This window comes from Emys orbicularis, chromosome 9 (genome assembly GCF_028017835.1).
Source record: "Emys orbicularis isolate rEmyOrb1 chromosome 9, rEmyOrb1.hap1, whole genome shotgun sequence".
Lineage (NCBI taxonomy): Eukaryota > Metazoa > Chordata > Testudines > Emydidae > Emys > Emys orbicularis.
In genome coordinates, this window is record NC_088691.1 from 89,411,645 (window position 1) to 89,437,051 (window position 25,407).

General features: G+C 38.7%; 1 protein-coding gene across 3 annotated transcripts; it reads right to left on the bottom strand.

The window, feature by feature from the left end:
* Window positions 1-137: 137 nt before the first annotated feature.
* PDCD10 (programmed cell death 10) lies at window positions 138-25,321 on the bottom strand. 3 transcript variants are annotated; one of them, XM_065410582.1, is made up of 9 exons: window positions 25,190-25,321; window positions 17,320-17,530; window positions 11,997-12,050; window positions 7,042-7,159; window positions 6,085-6,211; window positions 3,509-3,587; window positions 2,903-2,985; window positions 2,728-2,773; window positions 534-619 (listed from the first exon to the last, which is right to left on the bottom strand). In XM_065410582.1, the coding sequence occupies exons 2-8, from the start codon at window positions 17,413-17,415 to the stop codon at window positions 2,749-2,751; spliced, it is 582 nt and encodes a 193-aa protein (XP_065266654.1). In that variant the 5' UTR covers window positions 17,416-17,530; window positions 25,190-25,321; the 3' UTR covers window positions 534-619; window positions 2,728-2,748. The 3 variants fall into 3 exon arrangements, with proteins under 3 accessions (XP_065266653.1, XP_065266652.1, XP_065266654.1); XM_065410581.1 differs by lacking the exon at window positions 2,728-2,773 and having other exon boundaries at window positions 138-619; window positions 25,195-25,321; XM_065410580.1 differs by lacking the exon at window positions 2,728-2,773 and having other exon boundaries at window positions 138-619.
* Between the last annotated feature and the right edge of the window lie 86 nt (window positions 25,322-25,407).

Consider the following 25,407-nt stretch of genomic DNA (forward strand, 5'->3'; position numbering starts at 1 on the left):
TTTTTATGGTATGATTTAAAATGCCATTCACCTAAAGCACCCACATAATTTTCTTTTACTTCTTACATCTAGTGTATATTCTTTAATTATAGGGAAACAGGTTACACATTTTTTGTTCACATACAAACAGACAAACTAACAGATGTAAACTATTTATTGAATATTTGCCACCAATATTGTTAAATACATAGTCTTGCAGTTTTTCGCTTTCAAGTTAAAATGTCAGAAATAGAACACCAAATATTTACAATTCTTATAAGGAATGTTACATAATGACACATTAAGGCGTAAATTCTTTTGGCTTATAATTCTGAAAAGAATGATAATAGCAAAGAGTGATGCAAAATCTTCATCGTGAGATTATGATTAAGCTACGTTTTACAAAAATATGGTGTAAGATGGCAATAATCCCATTCGAAATCCTGCATTAGGTCCCTTCAAGAGGGACTGATAATTTATACAGTCAAAACTTTAAAATTTACATATAAAGGTATCCTATCCACCATTGAAAAGTACAACTCTCAACATATACAGTTTTCAGGCCACAGTTTTGAAGGTTTGGAGTATCAAGTTGGTTTGATGAATTAGTCGGTTGGCACTTACGAACACATTTATTGCCCTGTTATAAGAAAAGAAACATATTTCAACACCAAGAACAGTTTCAGACAAATATAGACTGCTTTAAAATGCTTATGCAGTAAATTTTAGTACCAAATCTGGATAACTACATGCATCCTGGCTCAGCAAAACCTCACAGTGAAGCACATTCAGATGTTTTGCAGTATAGCAGCCTCCATTCAATTTACAGCTGGTGACTAGGTATGCCTTACCCATGCAAAGAACACTAGCAACTGATGGTAGGATCTTCAATACTTTTGGCTCCTGAAAATTTAGTTTAAAAACCCAAAGCTAGCTAGAAAAGAGTGGAACAGTGGTCATTAAAGGCCTTATTTTCAGAAGTGGCGAGCACTTACAAATCCAGCTGAAGTTAACAGGAGTGGATGTTGACTAATTTGCCATTTTCTCCCTCATCCCCATACAACAGGGCAACTATACTGCGTTGCTTCAGCATTGCTCAGTTATCTTTAACTTAAAAAAAGACCAGAATGAGGTCAACACAGATGGGATTTTTCACCTCCCTAATCCATACTTGTCAGACTGCTGTCATTTTGTTTGCTTTATTGTTGCACTTTTTCTGGTGCCTTTTAAAAAGTCTTGCTTTGGGCCATGGCCAGTTTTATGCAGGTTATATCACTTCTTGCATTCCAACATAGTCAGTAATTCAAGTCTCAGATGGGATCTCATGCAGTATTTTTCAGACTCTCCAAATCCTAGCACTAGCTCTTCCATGCTTTAAGATTATCAGAAGAAAGGCACCACAGAAATGTAAATTATTAGTGTGTGTTTGTGTTTGGTCTGATAGCTTTTGTTAATCATCATCATTCCAGGTTTCTAGTTTCCCACGCTAATTTTGCCCTTCTATCACTTGTGTAAGCCTGTTACTTTCAAATGTATTTTACCATGCATATTATGGCGTATTCCTATACTAGAAGACCCTTTCAAAGCTGAATACGATCATTAGCAGATTGCTGCATCTTATTTATATCTCCTGACTGATGTCTGATTATTATAGGAAGCTTGCTATTTATCCAGTTTGTTGGTGTTCTTCACATTCCTAGTACAGACTTAAGAACCATTCTATTCAGAACTACACTTTTAACCCCCAAGCTTCAAGGCCCTGCACTGCAGTCACCATCTTCAGGCTGGTGACAGACATTTTGGGGGAATCCTGTCCGTGCCACTCTTAGCATCTGGTTCAAATACAAAGATTCCCTGCAACCACAATGGAATACCAAGAGTGATTCTCCCCTTCCTCCTAAGGTAGTTGAAACACCATATAGTTCACCACAAATATTATCTTTCAGCTCTGGCATAAAACATATTGTGGACTCTGCATGAATATTACAGATTCCATGCACTTGTGTGAATGTGTGTTATGAGATAAATATTGGCCAAACACATCTCGATATCTCTATATGATCTAATCAACTGTAGAAATTTGCTGCTATGTCCTTGACCAAAATTTCTTCTCTTCTCCTATTGGTCTGCTGACTACATCTAACTGGTGCTTATATTATCTGAAAAGTACTTTGAGATATTGCCGTATGAAGGGAATTTTCTAAATGTAAACTATCAGGGTCCTGCATCATTTTGGCATTTCTACCATTGATTTCAAAGGGAGCGGGGAGGTGATCACTTGTGGTTTGAGGACAATATCCCTCATATAATGGTGCAATGTCTCCACAATGCTCTCAGCCTTTGTTGACTTTGACACAACAGAATGGAAAATGAAAGCCGGCTCTCCTGCATGGAGACAGACAAGCAATACCAGTAGGTTGCAGATTCCTCCTGCCTCCAAGACATGTATTAGACTATGAAATCAGATCTTCTTCCATAACAGTAAGTGACAGTGAAATACCATGGCACAAGTGGATTCCAAAACACAAAAAGACATGAACCTTGATGAAATGCCCCCTTTTTTTAAAGATGAAAAATTAGAAGGCACATACAAAATGTAGACATCTATATTCAAACTGCCATTCACAAACCACCAGTTATAAACATTAAACATCTGTGCAGATTTTTAGTTGGCTTACCTTACTATTGTCCTGTTCTCATAGCTACATATACTATAGAAAGTGAATCACAATATTCTAAATTACACACCTGATTACTTTGTCTTGATGTTTAAGTATTCATGGGTTTATTCTCCCTTTACAGACACACGGAGAAATGAAGATAGACAAATGCCACGGCCATGAGAGCCCAAGTAATTTAAACACCACATAAAAGGGAACACACACATTTGTTGTTGGGAAGCTGCATTCAAAAGCATACTTACTTTCCATCTTTAAAATAGGTTTTCAGAGTATCACTGAAACTTTTGGAGTATTTTACAAACTCTTTCTTTTGGTGCTCAAGTGCCTAAAAATATACAAATCCACAATTAAATAAAAAAAAAAAAATCTCATTCAATACCTTTACAGAACAACATACTTATAGTAACTAATCAGTAACAAGCTACAAAGGACTAGGGAGCAAAAACAAAAAGATTGAATTAAAGACATGCAGATCCAGGAATTCAAAACATTTTGAAATGAAAAGGTAAGTGATAATGGAATTTAAGTTTCTTGTCAGACATTTCCAGAAAATGACACATTATACTTTAATATAATATTTTTAAAATGATACAACACTGACACATCTATACATATTAAAAACCCATGCATACTGGAAGAAATAAATAGAAAAAAAGTATATGGCCTTAGTGACAGATTTGAATTGGTTACACTGCTTTATCTTTTCTTTTCATGTACACTTCCTTCTGACTCACTAAATGACTAGCTAAATTCTACCACTGACCCTTACACTATAAGAACGAAAGATCTTTCATATTTATATTTAGCAGTAATAATACAATACTACATGCAAATCTTAATTCACATACCCTCCGGTTCTGGTATTGATATTTCTTGAAGACATTATTTACTGTGTCAAGAAGTTCTTTTATTGCACTGGCGATGTCCCTATTTGATAAAAAAACAAACAAAAAAACCACACAACATTTTAAGTTAGCCTAATTTAATGCTGAATTTTAATAACTTCCAGGAAAAAATCATATTTGATACTTATTTTTAAAGTATTTTATAGAAATAATGTAGATATGATGCAGCAAGATCAAATGTAAAGAACTAATCAGATTATATAGTACTTAAATCCAAATTAAGTTTAATGTGCTCCTTATACTCTGAAAGCTAGCATCTGCCCAATAATATGGAAACCTATGTTAAACAATACTATATACTCACTTGTTTTAACAGTAAGAATCAAACTGTGTCTTCAGTATGCACAAACAGCTCCTAGCAATTTAAGGGGTAGTTGCGTGTATGGATCTAATAGCAGAATTAGATCCTTAATGCTTGTTCCAAATATGAAAAACATCATCCATTATGTACCTTATACTTAGGATACCAAGGGGCTCAAAACAGTTTGGGATTCCTTGTAGCTTGCCCAATCACACCAAAAAAAATTAAACTACCAGGCAGAAAATGTTTACATCCAGTCCCTTTGAAAGCAATTTGATGCCACTAACCCACACATAGGACTAATGTGTACAACAGTATCTAGTTTTGCAGGATTTAAAATCAATTTGAAACAAGAACAGCTAGCATCTCTCTTATTGTACTAAGAGTGGTCAGAAGAGAGTAGTTACTGTGTTGTGCCATTTTCTTTATATCAAAACTCTACAATAGTGTGCACTGTTTTATAAACACCATTATATAAAATGCCAAAAATTACACTCTATATGCAATGTTACTACTATCTTACCAAAATTAAAAATTGCATTTCAGGATGTTTATAACCCCATTTCCTAGTCACTGAGCAGAATGCAGAGATCTAGGTACTCTTCTGATAGAGTGCTACAGGCTATTTCCTGCTTGAGAAATCGCTGACACTTTGTATCATTGTATCAGTCCAGAACAGTGAATCCAGAGTTCATTGAAAGTAGCCCAACTAATCAAGATTAAGTTTTTGCATAGATATGACATCTTTGTCTGACCCTTTTTGTTTCATGTTTAACATTAGCTGTTTTCAGTTATATAACTGTTCCCCTTAGCTTGTGAATTTCAAGCAAACCCAAGCTTGCTGTATTGTTGGGACACGAACATGTCTTCCTTCACCCCACCCCCTTTTATAAAAAGCAAAGGCACTGCCTCAACCCTTTTATTGAAATGTCAAGCTCGAAAAGTGAAGACTGCCACACTGTAAGACAAGCACTTGGGAAAAACAAATGAAACCCACATATGTAATGGAAATAGAAATTGAGAATGGTTAACCAATATAGTAAGCCAATGCTGTTTATAAAGCCAGGAGTTTTCAGCCAGTACAGTACAAAAGGACTTAAAAGTAGCAGTACAAACATGGACATATATAAGCCAATCAGCATTAAGAAAATTTTACCCCTTCATCCATCAGTATCCACTACATACACATATACTATAGTAAGTTGTGTTGGTGTCAGGGAAGATAAAACTATTGACATTTAGATACAATAGTACATTTACCTGGATACATGATATTACAACATGTATGGAAAGCCTCAAAACCAATAAAATTCAGCTGTAAGATTTATACATTATGTATTACACAAACCCCTCTAAAATCTCTCACCAGCCAGTATTGCCCCATCTGTGCATTCAAAATCCCCATAAAAAAAAAAAACCCAAAAAGCAAGTAATTGAAATATAAAGTGTACAAATTAAATAGCATTATATCATCATATTAGGCGAACCATGTAACTATAGATTCAACCATTCTCAAATAAGCTGCATCTTGTACTAAGTTAGCAACTGTTAGCACATATAGCATTATTATTATTATTATTATTATTATAATATTTCATGGACATTAACTAACTTATTCACACAACAGATGTTATGTTAACTTGCCTAAGACCACAGAACAAATCAATGTCATGGTAGTAACACTGTTAGTCTCATGCAATTATTTACTACCTACATAATCAATCCTGTCCTATATTTATTAGTACTGTGATTTATATTTTACTTCTATGACACACAGTCTCTATGCCTAAATGGAATATTGTAAAGGTATTTGTCACACATTACAACAGAACTATTGTTTAATATATAAGCAAGATTGGTTGTAGTTTGACTTTTCATGATCATGGAAACTGAAGTCCTATTTAGCCACAAAAGAAGTGCAGCACAAGCAAAAGTAGTACAAAGTATCTTAATGCACCAGTACTTCTTCCACATGCTACACAGAGATGCAATGTATGCTCCCCAACTCCTGCTTCCAGTTGGCAATAGATAGAGCCAGGCACCAGTCATGCTCTCTGAACAGGCTGGTCCATTCCTCTAGAGGAGCATAGTACTGCCAAAAGCTCAAGGAGCACTGAAAGTACTATATCACATCACTAAAACACATATAATAATATCTTAATATCCAAGTCAAGGCTTCCAGCTTGATCTGCAGATAAATACAGAATGCAGCACTTACTTGATTGTCTGAAGAAATCTCACTCTATCGTTGATCTCATCGGGAATCTTACTGAGAATCTGTTTAAGTGCTCGTGCCTTTTCATTTAGGTCTTGGAATTCTGGCTCTGGCCTTTCAATCATATACTCTGATAGGCAAAAAAAAAAAAAAAAAACAAGAAACTATTACCCTCAAGTATATTTCTAGTGACACTGTGGATATTGCTATTCATAAAGTTCCATCAGTACTTCAAAGTTCTATTTTAAAAAAGGTACACAGACCAGCATTATGCATGTGCAATGGATTTCTATATTGATAGAAGCACAGTCTGTTTGTTATAAATGCCTTTACTTGATTTATCCACTCAATCCAAAAAATCCAGAACATTCATTATTTTAATGTAATTTACAAAAAACATAATCCAGGGAAGATCCACTGAACAGAATGACTGCATTGTGCTAATCCAATACAGTATGAAAAAAGTTTACCAAACGGAGTGAAACCCTCTTACAGTGAATTCCTGGTTCTATGGGGAAAAAATACCACCATATTAGAAAGAACATTTTGCCTCCTAACTTGTAGAAAAGACAGATTTCATGCTATACTGAGTGAATAACATGCACTGTACATTCTAATAATTTATCATTTTCACTGCAGAGGTGAATTATGCTTTTAGAATTACAGAGTATAATAAATATGAAAGTTAAATTACTATGTCCAATAAAATACCCATGCCACCATAAGTGCTCATTATAATACGGTTTTTACTATATTGAAACAGGATTTGTAAAAAAATGCTCACTAAGATGAAACCTGTCCCGAAAAATAAAACTGACAGATTTTCTATGCTAATTTTCAGATTTAATGTAACATTTGTCTCTGAAAAACAGCATCAAAAGGTAGGCTTATACCCATCAATATCAGAGAACATGGGTTTAAATGCAATTCCCACCGCCCATTCCCAGAGACGATAAATACCTTCTACATCATCTGCGGCCATACGCAGAAGAGACTCTGTAAAGTTCACTTCTACGCTTTTTTTCTCCAGAATTTTCATAATAATGTCTTGTGTGAGACCTGGATTTTCTTTTTCAGCCTATATTATAAAGAACATTTTGATTAAGAAATATTTAGGACTTGAGTGACATTTTAAAGCATAAAGATAGATTTCAATGGGACAACAGATTGTACATACAAGATCAAATTATTAGGGACTAGAGAAGTTGAATAGACTCATAACAGCAGACCACTTTGTAAAGTATTTTTCCACGATCGCATCAATGTTTCTTGAACTACTGAAGAGTTTTTGCATCAGCAATTTTTCCCAATAAGTCGTTTCACCCATTTCCATGAAAAGTATTTATGAGTATCTCACACTCTCCCTTTACCTGGTTTTACCCTCTGAATAAAAATTGAAAACATTAAAATTATATTGACATAGCAGGCGAGAAGACATTTTATATATTTCTACTTAATTCCTCTCAACTATATTTTTTTCAGATTACACAGATATTGTGATTTTCAATTTGTCCTCATAACTCTCACATATCACTAGTATTACTTTTTCATAGCTTTTCAAATGCTTCAGTGTTTCTTCTAATGGAGTGTCAGTAACAGAAGATGACACTCTTTGCAGGTGTTACAACAGATCTGCATAATCCAATAACTGGCTTCATACATGGCTATTGCTCCTTCTTGTATTTTAATTATTTTCCACTACTCATGTTTACTTTAGTCCCTACCACCTACTATTACAATATATTCCCTTTATAAAGAGATTTTGTTATTTAAACTCAATAATCCTTAAATGTAAATATTAATTTAGTTGCACTAAACACAAAAACGTTATTACCCCTTGGGTCGAATACAATATTTCACCCTCCCACATGTCTTAAGATTTATTTTGGATTTATATTTTTGTTTAAAATATTTTCAAAATCATTACCACATAATATTCAAACATCTTACAAGAACACAGTCCTAAGAAACAAAGTACACACAAAGCAGAACCCCCTAAAAAGGTGAAATATACAAAAAATTAGAGATGTTTTTACACTAAGTTGTTGTTATAAGCATAAGATGTTAATTCTATTTTTATCCATGTAATCAATAAAAGTTCTCTATATACTGTTAAATTATCAGTTTTATTTTGAACTCAGTTCTCTCACCAGCAGCCTAGATATGTACTATTTTCTTATTATACAAGTCAACTGTCATAATGTTTTCCTGTCATACATTTGGATTTAATTTTTTCCATCCATCTACCAATTATTCCATCCACCTTCACTGATGACTTCCTCCTCTTCGTTTTTGAATTACATGGATAGTACATCTCTACTGTCTGATTTTATTCCAGTTATGTCATGTTTGAGTCTCACAACAGCATGTTGCACTATACTGCACTGATAGTAAGTGAAAACTTCTTATCCAAAACTCCATTCCAGTATCAGAGTTCATAGCTTTGTACTCATATACCAGCTGGGATTTAATTAGAACTCAAGAAAAAATAACTGGAAAGCTTTTAGACTGGAACACAGAGGGGAAAAAAGATTATTTAGCTGTAATGCTGTTTCTCTGAATCCATCATCTTGCAAGATTTTCACGGTTACATCTTAAGGGTTTTGTTTTTGTTTTTTGGGACCCTTGCGTGCAGTTGTAATCCTCAGGTTTGCTGGTGAGGAGACAGAGCACTTTGGTATTAAAGCTACCCTAATAGGTTTACAAGATGAAGCCAAGTCTGCATCAATATTGGCAACGCTGGCACTGAATCTCAGTACTCAATAGACTTGGCTGATGGGCTTTAGCTTTGAGGATTTTACTCTTCAAAGCATTCTGGACCAACCTCAGTACTGGACTCAAATAGTCTCCCAGGGAATGCCTCAAAGAGAGCCTGAAGGTACTCCCCCCATTTCTTTAGCGTTTTACGTCTCATCTACAGACATATGTGGGCCTTCTGTACATCAGGGCTGACTTAGAGGAAGTCGGAGCGAACAAACAGGGTCACTAGCTTTTTGACATTGGTCTGTCATGCACTGACAAGGTTGGAACCCATGATCCATCTTCCTGTCTCAGAGGCCTTACTTAAAATAAAGAAAAAAGAAACACCAGTACGTTGTGCCTTTAAGGGCATTGAGGAAAGCACTGAACCAACATATATAGAACAAGTGCTGAGACAGGTATAGAACAAGGCGTTGAGATGGAAGGTGTTGAGATGCCTAACAAATCTGATACCAGAGCATCTAGACTCAAGTGCTGATAGACAGAGAACAATGCTGACACTGGAGCATTGTACATTTAGTAGAGAATGCTGAAGTAGTGCTGAGGCTCTGGCCAAAAGAAAAAATGCATGTTAGAACGCCAAAAAAATGCCAGTGACTCCTGGCACCAAGAATTTTTTTTTTAAAAAGGTATCAAATCACCTGATGAAAAGGCTTCAAAAATACAACCACCATATCAGACCTGGCTGAAAGTCAGGGTTACTGCAGGTGGACAGCCAATAAGACATTGCTGGGATCCCATGAAAAGGTGGAAAAATGACCAACTCAAGGCCAGTGTCCTGTAAGGAGCTCCTTCTCCAACCATGGTCAAGAAGAAACTGATTGGAACATTTGGAGGGCAGCTTTTATACTCCACAGAGTACCTAGTTCATGCTCTACCTGGTTACTGCTACCCTCAGGATCAGAGAACTTTAAAAGCTAGTGAACTACTAGTCTCACATGAAAAAGCTAAGACTCTGAAGTGAAAATCCTGCACAGAATGGACTCTTTAGAGAATATGAATTAGATTTCTCAGGATAGTCGGTATATATAGAGACTTATCAAATGCTATTACTTCCACTGTATATTTTTTAAATGATTGCCAATTACAAGGGATGGCCAACAGCATTCTGTACAGCAGAGCACATTCTAAGCCCTATATCAAGTGAAGTATCTCACTATTCAGTTGTATTTTTTGAGATAATACTTTCATGATATATTTGCTGCTAACAAGCAATAGCAACGGTATTGTAACAATGTGCTGTGCCTCTAAGGGTATGTCTACACTGCACACTAAGCCCAGGCTGTGTCTCAAGGTCCTCTTCTGTCCGCACACAAATCGATTTGTCTGCTTATTGCTATGGTTTTATTTAGCACTACAAACATATATAGTTCTTTACAGAAAAGACAGAAAGGCCCTGCCCAGAAGAGTTTGTAGTTTAATGCCTCCACTATAATCACTGCAATTTCCCCTCTCCATATACATACTTGTTTAATCAGGAAATTCCAGAATGTCATTCCAAAATACATCTACAGCCCCAGTGAGAGAGCAGCTGAACTTCAATGAAGTCAAACCAAGGCAACAATGAAAACTGTACTGCAATAAAAGTTGTCTCATTGATGAAAATTGGTCTTCAGGCCACTAGATATCAGTGTTTTAGAGCAGAAATCAAGTACTATTTATAATCTATGTAGGCACCAGGTGCTTGAGATGCAAGGGATGTGACTCACCAACAGTTCCTCCTATATTTCAGCACAATATGATGACACCAGAAACTGAATCTTAATCTATGTTCAGAAGGATCTAACACCTAGGTTGCAGAAGCTAGCTAAGGAAATGTGCCCCTGATTCTATCAAATTTAAATTATGCTCGTGTATTAATAGTTTGATTAATGCATTTAAGACCAAGCCCAACCGCAGAGTTGGAATTTCAAGAAGGTAATGAACTTCCTGCATTTCTGGCTCCACCCTGGAACCCGTGCCCCCTCCCACACCACAAACTCCTGCCTCAGCCCAGAGCCCCCTCCCATACTCCAAACCTCTCTGCTCCATCCCCAGTCCTCTCCTGTACCTCAAACCCCTCATCCCTGGCCCCACCCCAGAGCCTGCACCTCCAGATGGAGCCCTCAACTCCTCCTGCACCCCAACCCTCTGCCCTAGCCTGGAGCCCCCTCCAGCACCCTGAACTCCCCATGTCTGGCCCCACCCCAGAGCCCGCACCCCCAGCCGGAGCCCTCACCCCCAATTTTGTGAGCATTCATGGCCCACCACGCAATTTCCATACCCAGATGTGGCCCTCAGGCCAAGAAGTTTGCCCACCCCTGCCCTAGCAGGTTTCTAGGACTCCGGTCCTGAGTGCTTGCTGACCCAAGTCAGACTGATTTGGGTGTGGGCAGCAGTGGGGCTTAGTGTGCAGTGCAGACATATCCTTAGAGGCACAGCACAGAATCTCAGGCCTACCGCACAAGGAATTTGTTTTAAGTTTCAACATTGTTTTTCCATCTTAATTCCAGGCAAGATTTCATCTGTATAATCTATAAAAGCAGTAAAATTAACGAGCCTAGAGCTAGTTTACCTCCTGTCATTCGTGGGGGTTGGGGGGGGGAGGGGGAGGAGAGAGACGAGAACCACATACAGAGAAGAAGGAAAACTCAAGAGGCTCCTTGCAGAATTTCCACTGAAATGTTTTACTGGAGATAGAGTTTGTCTGTCTTAGGCAATGAGCAGAGTGTTCAGAACCTACAATCCACCATCTCCTACTGTTCATTGAATGTGAAGTAGCAGTTGATAGTAAGTCTATACTAATGATGATTTTTACAAGTATCTTCTAAGGTTTTTACTATCAAAAGTACTTAATATCAGTACATTTAGCAATTACACAAAATAACTCCATCTCCCCCATGAGTCCAGTACAGAATAACACAAACTTTTAAAACCAATCATACAAGTTTGAGACAGCCCAATCCATTAGCCTTTTCAAAGAAGTGGAAGCTGGGTACTCTCCTTGTAGGCCACTTGATTCTTACCAAATACTGCTTCTAAAACAAGATGGCACAAAGGGAAAATAGAGCAATAAAGCTGAAAACACATTTATTTTAAACTGTGTTTCAAAAATTTATTTATAGTGTTTTTGAGTGACACACACAACTTTTAATCATTCTTTATTAGTTTCTCACCTTAATAAAAGCTGCTCTCAGGGTCTGAGCTGCAGATAGATTTACTCGCTCTAGCTGCAATGAAAGTTTAGAATCATTAGTAACATGAATTTCATCAGAACAAGAAAAGTCAGTAGTTACCTCTGAGCTTCTGTTTGGCCTTTTCTGCCATAATGGGGAAGGATAGAACAAACAAGAGGCACTCAGTGGGTGGTCTCAATTGAGGGACAGAGGCTTGGAAATCCAACCAGTGAGAAGAGAAGATTTTGCTCACTGTTGTCCCAAAATAAGCTTTAAAAACTGTAATGCTAATGGATAAGGCAGGAGTGTTGATTCTCCACTGTGTGCTCCTGAACTCAGAGAATTTGACCCAAAGACAGAAGGAGTTTGACCAAAACCCAGAGCCCCATGAACAAGTCTAAATTACTGCCAGTATTTGCAGGAAGAGACATGGCCCAGATTGGGGAAAAGATGTCTCAGTTCAGAACTAACATTAATCTTACAATATAGAAAGTTACATTTTAGATTAAAATTATCATCCAAAATGTTTTAATTGGGCCTTTATAAAAATAAAATATTCACTTTGTATAAAGCAAGTTTACTGCCAACCTCAAGGACATCACCTCAGCTGAATCCGGTCCATACTGGGAAGATAATGGGATATGTCAAATCAGTAAAACTGGGTTGCATATTGTTATTTAAAACAAAATTAAGTATTAGCACATATTGCTGTCTTAGGAACTTGCAGAGTGTAAAAATTCATTTTGAATTGTGAACAATTATCACAAAGGATTGACAAAATTCAGCATAGGCATGAAGACTACAAAGTGTATCATGCAGTAGCAGGAATATGCATAATACTTAATCTTCTAGGGTAAACTATGCCAAGGAAAATGTTAGTCCTTTTCATCTTATTCAAACTAGAACTTTAAGCAGCAGCAAAAAGAACTAAACTCAAATTACTCATGCCAGTAACAAGTTTTTTGTTGTTTGTTTTTTCTAAGTTTCAATTTGTGCATGTGTGTTGTCTATATTTATTTCTACCAGATTCTCCTAGGATCATTATTCCCTCAACAAGATAAGCCTTACCATTAATTGAGACCATAGAGTCACAGGACAAATACATACACTCACCAGTTTTACATTTTAGCCAGTTTAATTGTTGCAACAACATCTGCTTTCACAGATTTTGAGGCCAACAGGGAGCATTATGATAATCTTGTCTGACCTCCTACATAAGATAGGCCCAAAGAACTTCTACCAATAGCTTCTGCATCACACCTGTATCTTCTGTTTGAGCTACAGCATACCTTAAAAAGATATTTATCCATCGCATTCCCTAGGTAAATTGTTACAAAAAATAATTAGCCTCGAAGTTAAAAATTTGCTTCTTATTTTTAGTTTGAATTTATCTAGCTTCAGAGTCCAACCATTGGCTCTCATCATTCCTGTTTCTGCTAGATTAAAGGGCTTCCCCTACTACTGGATCTCTTCTCCTATAGGTATTTATAGACCGTGTTAATGTCACTTCATAACCTTGGATAAATTAAAAAGACTGACCTTATTAAGCCGCATTACGGGGGAGGGATAGCTCAGTGGTTTGAGAATTGGCCTGCTAAACCCAGCGTTGTGAGTTCAATCCTTGAGGGGGCCACTTAGGGATCTGGGGCAAAATCAGTACTTGGTCCTGCTAGTGAAGGCAGGGGGCTGGACTCGATGACCTTTCAGGGTCCCTTCCAGTTCTATGAGATAGGTATATCTCCATATATTATTATTATTTAAGGCATGTTTTTAGCTCTCAAATCTTCCTTGTAGCTTTCTTCTGAACCCTCCCAATTTTTCAATATCCTTTTCAAGCGTGGACTCCAGAATTGGTCACACTATTCCACCAAGTCTCACTAATACCATGTACAGAGGTTATATCACATCTCTCTTTCCCTCATTAAGCCTTCAAGGATCATGTTCATCCTCTTAGCTACAGTATCACATTGGGAACTCATTCAACTGTCGTCTACCATGACCACTAAGTTCTTTTCAGTGTAGCTACATTCCAGAATAGTCTCCCATCCTGTAAGACCTATGTTCTTAGATGTATAACCTTGTATTGGGCTGTATTAAAACAAATGTTCAAATGGGCCCACCTTTCCAAGTGATCCAGGTCAGTCTATATAACTGATCTGTTTCTATCTCATTTATCACTCCAATTTTTGTGTTACCTACAAATTTCACCAGTAATGATTTTATCCTTTTTTCTAGATCATCGATAAAGATACTAATTAGTAATGATTCAAAACAGATCATTGCAGGACTCCACTAGAAACACCATATCCCTGAGATGACAACTCCCCATTTAGTTTCTTTTTACAATCAGTTAACCAATTTTCAATCTATTGAATATGGGCTTCATTAATTTTGAATGGTGCTTCTTTTTCTTTAAAAAAAAAAAAAAAAAAAAATCAGAATACCACATGGAACTAAGTCAAAGAAGGGAAAGTACATTATCAACCACATTTGTGATCACATCAATAAATACTAAGTTTATCCAACAAGACCTCTTTTCCATAAACCATGTTGATTGGCATTATTTATGCTACTACCCTTTATTTCTTTACTGATTGTCCCATATCAGCCTATGATTCTGCCTGGGATCAATGTCATCCTAACTGGCCTCGTTACCCAGGAATGCCATATAACCTTTTAAAATATCGTTATGACTTTAGGGAAGTTCTAGAGAACTGGAATAAAGTTAATGATCCAAGATTCATTAAAAATCAAAGAGTTCCTTGGCCAATTCTTTTAATACTCTTGAATGGAATTTCTCTGATTCTACAGAAGTTAATGTTTTTAACTTTAATAGCTGCTGTTTAATACCCTGCCTAGTTACTGATGGACTAGAAAATATGTCTAACTTTGATAATTCAGCAATTATTTTGCCACATTTCTGGATTAGCCCTGTATTCAGAGTTAAATTTCCCACCTATGCAACATTTGCAGATAACCTTTGCTGTCAATACAGCGATCTTAAGGCACAACTTGAATATGAAACAATTGAAGTGATCCATGAATTACCTGCTGTTTCTACAGCAGGTAATACTAAACTACTCAAGATAGTTAAGACCAAAGCAGATTGTGAAGAACTTCAAAAAGATCTCACAAAACTAAGTGATTGGGCAACAAAATGGCAAATGAAATTTAATGTGGATAAATGTAAAGTAATGCACATTGGAAAAAATAACCCCAACTATACATACAACATGATGGGGGCTAATTTAGCTACAACGAGTCAGGAAAAAGATCTTGGCGTCATCGTGGATTGTTCTCTAAAGATGTCCACGCAGTGTGCAGAGGCGGTCAAAAAAGCAAACAGGATGTTAGGAATCATTAAAAAGGGGATAGAGAATAAGACTGAGAATATATTATTGCCCTTATATAAATCCATGGTTCGCCCACATCTCGAATACTGTGTACAGATGTGGTCTCCTCACCTCAAAAAAGATATTCTAGCACTAGAAAAGGTTCAGAAAAGAGCAACTAAAATGATTAAGGGTTTAGAGAGGGTCCCATATGAGGAAAGATTAAAGAGGCTAGGACTCTTCAGTTTGGAAAAGAGAAGACTAAGGGGGGACATGATAGAGGTATATAAAATCATGAGTGATGTTGAGAAAGTGGATAAGGAAAAGTTATTTACTTATTCCCATAATACAAGAACTAGGGGTCACCAAAAGAAATTAATAGGCAGCAGGTTTAAAACAAATAAAAGGAAGTTCTTCTTCACGCAGCGCACAGTCAACTTGTGGAACTCCTTACCTGAGGAGGTTGTGAAGGCTAGGACTATAACAATGTTTAAAAGGGGACTGGATAAATTCATGGTGGCTAAGTCCATAAATGGCTATTAGCCAGGATGGGTAAGAATGGTGTCCCTAGCCTCTGTTCGTCAGAGGATGGAGATGGATGGCAGGAGAGAGATCACTTGATCATTGCCTGTTAGGTTCACTCCCTCTGGGGCACCTGGCATTGGCCACTGTCGGTAGACAGATACTGGGCTAGATGGACCTTTGGTCTGACCCAGTACGGCCTTTCTTATGTTCTTATGTTACTCTGATGTTACAGGAAAGTGTCTGTTCATCCACCATTTTCCACACACAGTTTTAAAATTTTACTCTGATTAAAAGATCAGTGATGTACTACAGCAGGGGTGTCCAACCTGTGCCTGAGAAGGAGCCTGTATTTACCAATGTACATTGCCAAAGAGCCACAGTAATGTCAGCAGCCCCCATCCACTCCCCCCTCCCCCTGCCTGCCAGCTGCCCTGCTGATCAGCGCCTCCCCTCCCTCCCCGCAACCTCCCCCTCCCCCAAGGCCCTGTCCCTTCCCACCCCCTCACGCGGCCTGCAGTAGGCTCTGGGGGGGGCGAGGAGAGGAGCGAGGGCATGGCAGGCTTGGGGGAGGGGGTGGGAAGGGACAGGGCCTTGGGGGAAGGGCATGTGGCAGAGATTGAGCAGTGAGCACTTCCCAGCACATTAGAAAATTGGCACCTGTAGTTCCAGCCCTGGAGTCAGTGCCTATGCAAGGAGCCGGTGCCTATGCAAGGAGCCGCATATTAACTTCTGAAGAGTCGCAGGTGGCTCTGGAGCCACAGGTTGGCCACCCCTGCACTACAGTGATCAGTGATGAAACTGATTACCACTATCTATTTCAGGTTCCCACCACTTAAACAAGCAAAAAATCTAATTTTATAAGCAGTAATCAAACCATTTAGGTGTTCAGCTTTGCTTCGAGTACAACAAAATGCACAGATTTCTAGCACCACGAGATCATTTTCTTTTAATTTAAAATTATATTTTGCTGTTAAATCCCATCTTTACTTCCCAAGTCACAAACTGAGGCATTGAAATAATTGTCCCAATGGAACAGTATTCTCTAAAATAGGTATTACTTTACACGGACAGGCTGCATCCTACTCTTTCCTCATTTCTAAAATTGGAGGGGGAGGGGAGAAATCAACTGCTACTTTAAATTTACGTTTTTTATACTTGCAGCCTGATCTCTCGCTCAAGGTCCTCCTTCTCTCTGAAAAACCAGAGTTAAGGAAAAGATCAGGGAAAAAAGGAAAAAACTTAAATTGTTGAAGATTATGTTAAAGGTTGCTGATGGCTTTCAAGGATAAGAAGGATGAAGAAATACAAAAGAAGAACGTATGGTAAACGTTGGACTTGAGTGCTTGGTAGGACATCCTTGCATATCAAGGCAAACAGCATGTATTAGTGTGCCACTTGCCTTTTGGTTTTAGGTACCTCCAAGTCAGAACAGAGTATTACACTATGAACAGGACAACATAGCTTACCTCATTAAAAACAGGATACATAACAGCATAGAGTGGCATGGAAACCATAGAAGTGGTCTCTGCTTCATTCTTCATCTCTTCCATTGTCATCCTCATTCAAAGATCCACTTCTCAAGAAAAATGCTATAAAAGCAAAGACTCCTCATTCACTGAAGTGGTTCTTTTTCCTCGTTGTGCAAGAATACTTAAAGGACTTGAAAAATAAATTGCCCTGGGAGGGAAGGGAAAATACATATTATAAACACTGAACTACTGCCACAATTTTCAGATGAAAAGTTACTACAAACGGTTTCAAATAGCATGATAATTAGAGAAAAAAAAAACAAAAAAACATTACGTTCACAAGAAAAGAATCCCTCAGTGAATGGGATTTCTACTTAATGAAGTTCTAAAATTTTAAGTCACTGTAACCCATCCAAGAATTTGTTTTGATAAGCAAGGCAGTACTGGAAAGGCTACAGCTTTATCTCAAGTTCTCATACACAACTTTTATTGAAAAAAGTACTGAAAAGGAGAAAGAATTAATTCTTCCCTTATAGGATTCATATTGGAAGCTCTCACCACCACTAGTGAGCAGAAACATAAGATTTCTAATAACAATATAATTCACATATGTATTATAGACCTGAAATGGCAATATATATTTAAAGATGTACAATTACTATAAATAATAGAAATACAAACATATAATCAAATTTTAATCTATACACCTATGTATCTAGTTTCATTTTCAATAGAATCCTAATAATCACTCATAAAAAGATACTTATTACAGGCTTCCTCTGACTAGCTCAGTTCTCAATATGACATCTTGCCTTTAAATAAACAGAAATCTTATGTCTTGTTCCTACTCAGGGTGTGTCAGCAACTATGTTAGCTCAATGGAAAATAGTTGTTCCAGTAACTGAATCTGGTACTTAGAAGTTCTCCACCCTACCCAACCCATCTAACTTGGAGATCTGCATCTGAGCACTGTATTGAAAGGGAAATACTCATATCTCTACTTTATCTGGTTCATGAGAAACTCACATGATAGAACTAAATACCTGTACCATATTATCCAACTTCAGGATTTATCTGTGAAAGGGTGTTTTATTCAAACATCAAATCTGTAACAAATATTAAGGGATTTTTAAATATAGAATTTAGTAAGGGAATTCATTCTTTAATGGTCTTATTACAGGTCAACAGATCAGTCCATTTTTCTTACTCATCTGTCACTTTGTCTCATATCCTGGTTTCTATCAACCATGATAACCTCATTTCAAAGTTAATTAGGGCTGCATGTTAACTGTTTTAGAATATGGGTGTTGATATAACAATAAAGTTTTCTATCTATCTATATCTATATCTCTCTCTTAATATTCCAACAGGAAAGCTCGAATACAGAATGACAGTAATAATCTCAATGCTATTCATTGCAGAATCGTTGCATACCTCCTTTATCACCTAACTTTGCATGCCTTACTTTTGTGTTATAAAATCTTATTAATGCAGGATCATGCAACATTTTATATTAAATAACTATTATTTTTTAGGAGGGACATCATCTGAAAAGGTGTTGAATCTCTTCTGTCAGCATAGCTATCTCTACACCAGGGTTTTTGCCAACATAACTGTGTCGACTAGGAGATGAGTTTTTTTTCCACACCCCCTGACCAACACAACTGTGGGCAACAAAACTTTGTAGTGTAGAGGTGGCCTTAGTGACTGATCTGAGGGAAATGGCAAGCAGAAGCTGGCAGTTGTAGACTGCCTGAGACACAAGGAAGGTTGACAAGCAGTCTGCATTCAAACCAGCTCACCACTGGCTTTTTGCATGGAGAATGCATGCTCAGGCTTAAGTGTAAGCTGTGCTGCATAGCCAATGCATATACCGTGTATGGGGTAAAGGAGGATCTCAATTATATCTAAAGAAAGGGACTCTCAACACATATGGAGAGGATGAACAGGATACATACAGTGCAATTTCCAGATGCTGAATGTGAAAACAGTACAAAGACTCCAGATGTCTGCCTCCTCCAAGCATTAAACCAGTGTGCATTCAAGCCTGTATTCCAGTCCCTCTACTGACTCAATCTGCTTCTGCTGCCAGTTCAAAGACTTGATTCTAACTTTTAAAGTTGTTAATGGATCAGATCTCAGCTACAGTAGAGACTATCTCCGTGTTCATGAGCAACCAAGACAGCTGCATTCCTCTGGTACAATGAAGATCACAAAGCACAGAATCAAGCAGGTGAATAGGAGATAAGGCACTCCCAGTTGAGGGGATTTAGCTGAGGAACAAACTTCCAGAGGATATTAGAATAACCCAGACAGTGATCATATTCAGGATATGCTACAAGACTTTCTTGATAGAAGCTTTTCCACAATTACATTTAAACCAGTAATCCCAGCCTCCCTAAAATAAAATAAAAACCTACCCCAAGTAGAGCTTCCATTCCCAAAAAAGAATAGCCAAAGAATCTAAGAAGTCACTTAGGGATTACCTATGCCCATCTAAAAGGACAAGTACTTAGAATGGTAATGAGAGCCAGTACAAAACCTAGGATAGAGATAGCCAGAATAGGAAGTCTGAACAAGATAATTAGAGAGCTAAGCACACATCTGGCACTGCAAAAACACAGGACATTGTCTCTGCTCCAAGGAGTTTAGCTGAAGTTGGCTCTCCAGCTCATAACATGGTGGTGGAGGAGGAAGTGTATTGACTCAACACTGAATCTCTGAACCAGTATGGTAGAGTAGCAGGTCTCAAACTGTGGGTCAGACCAAACCAAAGTGGGTTTTAATGGGGTTGCCAGGGTTGGCTTAGACTTGCTGGGGCCCAGGGCCAAAGACGAAGCCTGAGGGCTTCCACCCTGGGCAGTGGGGCTGAGGTTACGGGCTCCCCTGCCTGGGGCTGAAGCCCTTGGGCTTTGGCTCCCCCACCCAGGGTGGTGGGGCTTGGACAGGCTCAGCCTTTGGTCCCCCCTCCTAATAACAAAAATTACTACATGACCCCAGAAGGGGGTTTGATGTTTGAGAACCCCTGTGGTAGAGGATTCACAGGACAACGCATGTAGTATATGTGGTGGTAGTAGTGGTCTACGGCTCATAATAATGGAAATGAGGTAGGATGGGAAATCTCTGGCACACCCTGGGAACCCACTTCAGTTACAAGCACAGCTACCATGAAGCTCATGGAAATTCTAGATTTCCAACAGAGTTCAGATTCTTTTTTGTTTGAATTTACAAAAAACTTAGAACATTGCCTCCCCAGTAGACCTTACTATATATTCTTATTATACATATAAGCATACATACATCTATATCTATACAAACACACCTATTCTAATCCGTAGGTGAATTTGCCAAAAATTAAACATACAGTCAAGTCAGAAGTAAAATCAGCAGGTTATCCTTACTCCAAAACCAGGAAAATAGCCTACTACAACAACAAAAATCAAGTCCTAACAATACCATCGCAAACAGCTGCCTTTATTGTGCTGCTCCCACCCCAATATCCTGGATAACTAGAGAGGCATTACAGCATACCTTGAAGATTAACAAAATGAAGTTATTCAGATGGCAGGGTTAAAGGGAAGGGGAGAAAAAAGGCGTGCTCCAAAACTGAGAGCTCCTCACAAAAAAATGTCTGTCCCAGCTCCCACTCCTTTATACAGAGGAGTGTCAACACAAGCACCAAACCAACACCTTAAACTCCACCTGAAAATCAAGAAGAATTCAGTGCATATCACAAAGCACTGATGTCATGTGTTCCATACAAGATACACCACTTGAGACTCAGGTTGCTGCATCCTGCTAGTTGACAGTGTTCAGTGCATCTTAAAAGGTAACCCCATGTATAGCAAAACTGTAACCTTAAAGTGACAAAGGCATGGATTACAGTAGCAAGATCCATAGCCAAACAAAATGGTCCAACTCATAGCTAAGCAAAGATGGGGGGGGGAATGTCTTCCTAAACATTAAATTAGTGGGTATTAGTGACGAAGTGGGTATTCACCCACAAAAGCTTATGCTCCAATACATCTGTTAGTCTATGAGGTGTCACAGGACTCTTTGTTGCTGTTTACAGATCCAGACTAACAGGCTACCCCTCTGATTCCTAAACATTGTTACCATCAACTCCAGTTTGCAAGATCTACTAACAAACAGAATATCTCAATCCTCAATAAGAGAGACATGATACTTTTTGAATTGTCTTCTGGCCGCTTCCCTCAAATTACCAGCACTGCCTTGGTCTTACCCTGATTGAACTTCAGCAGCTTATTTTCATCCATGCTCCAAACATTAAGCTAAGCAGCGGAAGTTTAGAGCTGTATGTCATCAGCGTACTGAAAACACCACATACCATACACCGCCTCAATAATCTTCCCAAGTGGGAAGATAGGTTAGAACCCTGTGGAATTCTACATGACAGCACCCTGGGGTATGGAAAAGCAGTTGCCTGACATCGCTTTTTAGAAAAATCCAGAAAAAATGAGGCTATATCTCATCAACTCCTCATGATTAACTATATCAAAAGCAGCACGTATTAATCAACATGCAGACAAATCTTCATCTATTACCAGCAGGAGTTCTCCCAATACCACCAGTGCAGTCTCAGGTCAAGATCATCTGAGGCATCTAGGTACTCAGAATTGTCTCACCATAACCTTCCCTATAATATTTTCCAAAAATGGAAGATTAGACATCAGACAATAATATAGTAGATTCCCAATGTCAAGTGTTCGTTTCTTGAGCAGACGCTGCATAACAATATCCTCAGAGAAGCCACCATCCTACCCTAACGATTGGAAGCACTGCTAATCTGCAGCAAGTTCTTTCTCACTTTCTCTAGACAGAAAAAAGATAAGGGTTCAAAAAAGGTCAGGTTGAGGAACAATGAACCCCCAACATCCCTAGTACATCAAACTGTAACTGGCCTAAACTCAACTCGAAACAAATTAGCATTTGTCCTGACTAGATCCTATCCTGCATTCATGGAATCAGGCAGTTTGGCCCTTACCTATTTTTATCTGCAGAGTAATCAGAAATTTCCTAACAGGAAGAGCTTGATTCAGTCACCAAGTGAAGACAGGTGGCAATGTTTGTGATTTGATGAAAAATAGTAAAATGTGGTTTGTTTTAATCATGTTCCAACTTAATGAGTAAAGTAACTTTATTTAAGTTTCTAAATAATTAACCAGCTCTGAACAAAATATAAACCACTATACTAAACAATTTTTTGTTTATTTGTTTTAGGAAAAATTGTGACAAACCTAATGATCAGTTCACTTTTGAAGGATCTTTTCTTTTATTGAATGAAAATTTAGTTTAGGTAGAGCAAATGACCACTGAATGACATTATAAACCTGAAAAAAGAACAGGAGTACTTGTGGCACCTTAGAGACTAACAAATTTATTAGAGCATAAGCTTTCAGCTGTAGCCCACGAAAGCTTATGCTCTAATAAATTTGTTAGTCTCTAAGGTGCCACAAGTACTCCTGTTCTTTTTGCGGATACAGACTAACACGGCTGCTACTCTGAAACCTGTCATTATAAACCTGATGAGATCAATAAAAGTTAAACCACTGTAACTTTGCCAGTCTAACTGGGCAAAAATAAAATGAAAACGGAATATGCACTCATTTGTATAGATTCTGGCCTCCCCTGCCTCACACACCAAGCAGTTTCATTTATCAGGGGACTAAAAGAATGTTATCAGAAAGTGAAATAATACCCTGTTAAAGTTTCAAAACTGGCTTGCCCAAACACTTTCCAAAAATAAAGAGCCACCTAAGCAGAGGCTATACTTGAGAAACTGTATGGCAATAAGCTATTCCAAAAAAGTTGTATGTGTATGGCAAAACTGACAAAAAAACAATCAGGTATAGAGACATTTATATAGAAAACATATATACAAGTAATTATAATTGGGTTTACTTGTGATAAAAATGCAACTGCATATTGGAAATTAGGTACACTTCACTGTTGTGAATGTGGCTGAGTGCCACCATTTAAGAAGTTGTGCGAACAATTTACAGGAAACACGAAAATCTACCAGTCAGCTTCATTAAAACTGTTATGAATCTTATCCGTTTTGCAATTCACTCCCATCTCCATACATTATTTTGAAATAGTGAACTTCAATGTGAGATTAGCACCTCAGACAGTCAAAAGGCAGATATATTAAAAATGGGCTGTGTTTATCTCTATCTATCACTTACACAAGAAAGCCATCTTAAACTGGGCTCCAATTTTTGTACCTAACCAAATTAAAATGATTACAAAACCTAAAAGAATTAGCAAAGATCACATCACCACTATTTAGTCAAGCAACAAATTATCGGCATGGATGCAATGCAACCACAGCAATGAACGTGGTGAAGGTGACAGTACTCATCAGTTCCTTTATCAAGTTCTCCCTCCCTATGCAGTTTCAGGAATTTAACATAAAGCTATTGTTTCTATCCCAGTGATTTAATCAGATGCTTCTAGAAATTAAAATGCAGCATATATTTTAGAAACCATAATTAAAACTAACCTCAATGATACCACAACCCACCAAGTAAATTGATATTGTGAGGCTTAGACAAGGTGGTTATCTTTTATGGAAACAATGAGGAGTCCGGTGGCACCTTAAAGACTTACACATTTATTTGGGCATAAGCTTTCGTGGGTAAAAAACCCACTTCTTCAGATACCATGCTTATGCTCAAATAAATGTGTAAGTCTTTAAGGTGCCACTGGACTCCTCGTTTTTGTGGATACAAACTAACATGGCTACCCCTCTGATACCTTTATTGGACCAACTTTGGCTGGTGAGAGAAACAAGCTTTTAAGGCGCACACAGCTCTTCTTCAGGTGATCTTATTTCCTGTGATACAGAAGCAACACAGAGGCTTGGCCCTGATACTGTTTGGCTGGAGGAGGGAAGTCAACCAGCCTTGACAGTCAGATGTGCTGTTTAAAGGGACAGCCAGGTTATAAACTATTTGTTTTAAAATTTCCTTAAGTTCCTCTTTAATTATTATACTGGAAAAACACATCAGCATTTATGCTGTTTACTTTTTGCATTTTATTCAACTTGGATAACAAATACGTCAGTTTCACTTTCTGCTTCTCATGCACACTACTGCAAGACTGGAGTTACAAAGACTACGAAAAGGAAGTTATGAATGACTCCCATCATTAGATTTAATAAATATTTTATAAAATCTACATTTGTAAATCAAACCAAAGCCCCCTTTTAAAATATTACATGCCAAGGACACACAAGATACACACCCAGGCCAAGATTTTCGCAAGTGAGGGAAGGTGCCCAACTTGCCTTTCAGAAACTGCTAAATCCGAAAATCGGGCCCCCTTAAAGAGGTCTCAAAATGTGGGGGGAGGGGAAATAGCCACACAGCATCACTAGCCCCTTTGGAAAGCCTTGGCCTCCGGCACGCAGAGGGGGGGCAGAGGTGAAGCCTTGCGATAGGGCCGAAGGGCAGCCTCTCAGGGCCCGGGTCTGGCTGTACACCTGCCAGCCGCTGGCTGACCCCCTCCGCCTGCTGCTGTTTGCCAGGGCGGGGAGATGCCCGCCCCCACCCCTGGGATCCCAGACCCCTCCCCCATCCTAGGGCATTACCAGCCCCTCCCCCACAGCGGCTCCCGAACTGCCAGGCCCCAGAGACCGCCCCCACCCCGCCGGAGACCCACAGCCCCTCTGAGTGAGGCCCTCAGCCGGGGCCCGCATTCTCCAAAGCGTCCTACGCCCCTAACGCAGCGTAGCCGCGAGGGAATCACCAGGCCCTAGGAAAACACAGTAGTGACCCTGCCCGGCCCGTGGGAGCCGAGCGCCTCCTCCCCACCCTCCGAAAAGGGGGCATACACAGTCCGGTACCTTACCTCCCCCCCTCCCCTCGGGGACTTTAACGCTCTTGAGTGGGCTCCGCTACCGCGCCGGAAGTGCCTGCCGAGAAGGAAGCGTCCGCCGCTGTTACCACACACCAGGCGTTGTCCGGAACCAGCCCGCAGCCGCATGGGCCCCTGGGACCTGTAGTGCAGTTCCGAAGAACTACAACTCCCACAAGGCAATGCGAGGGGGAGGACGGGGGCGGG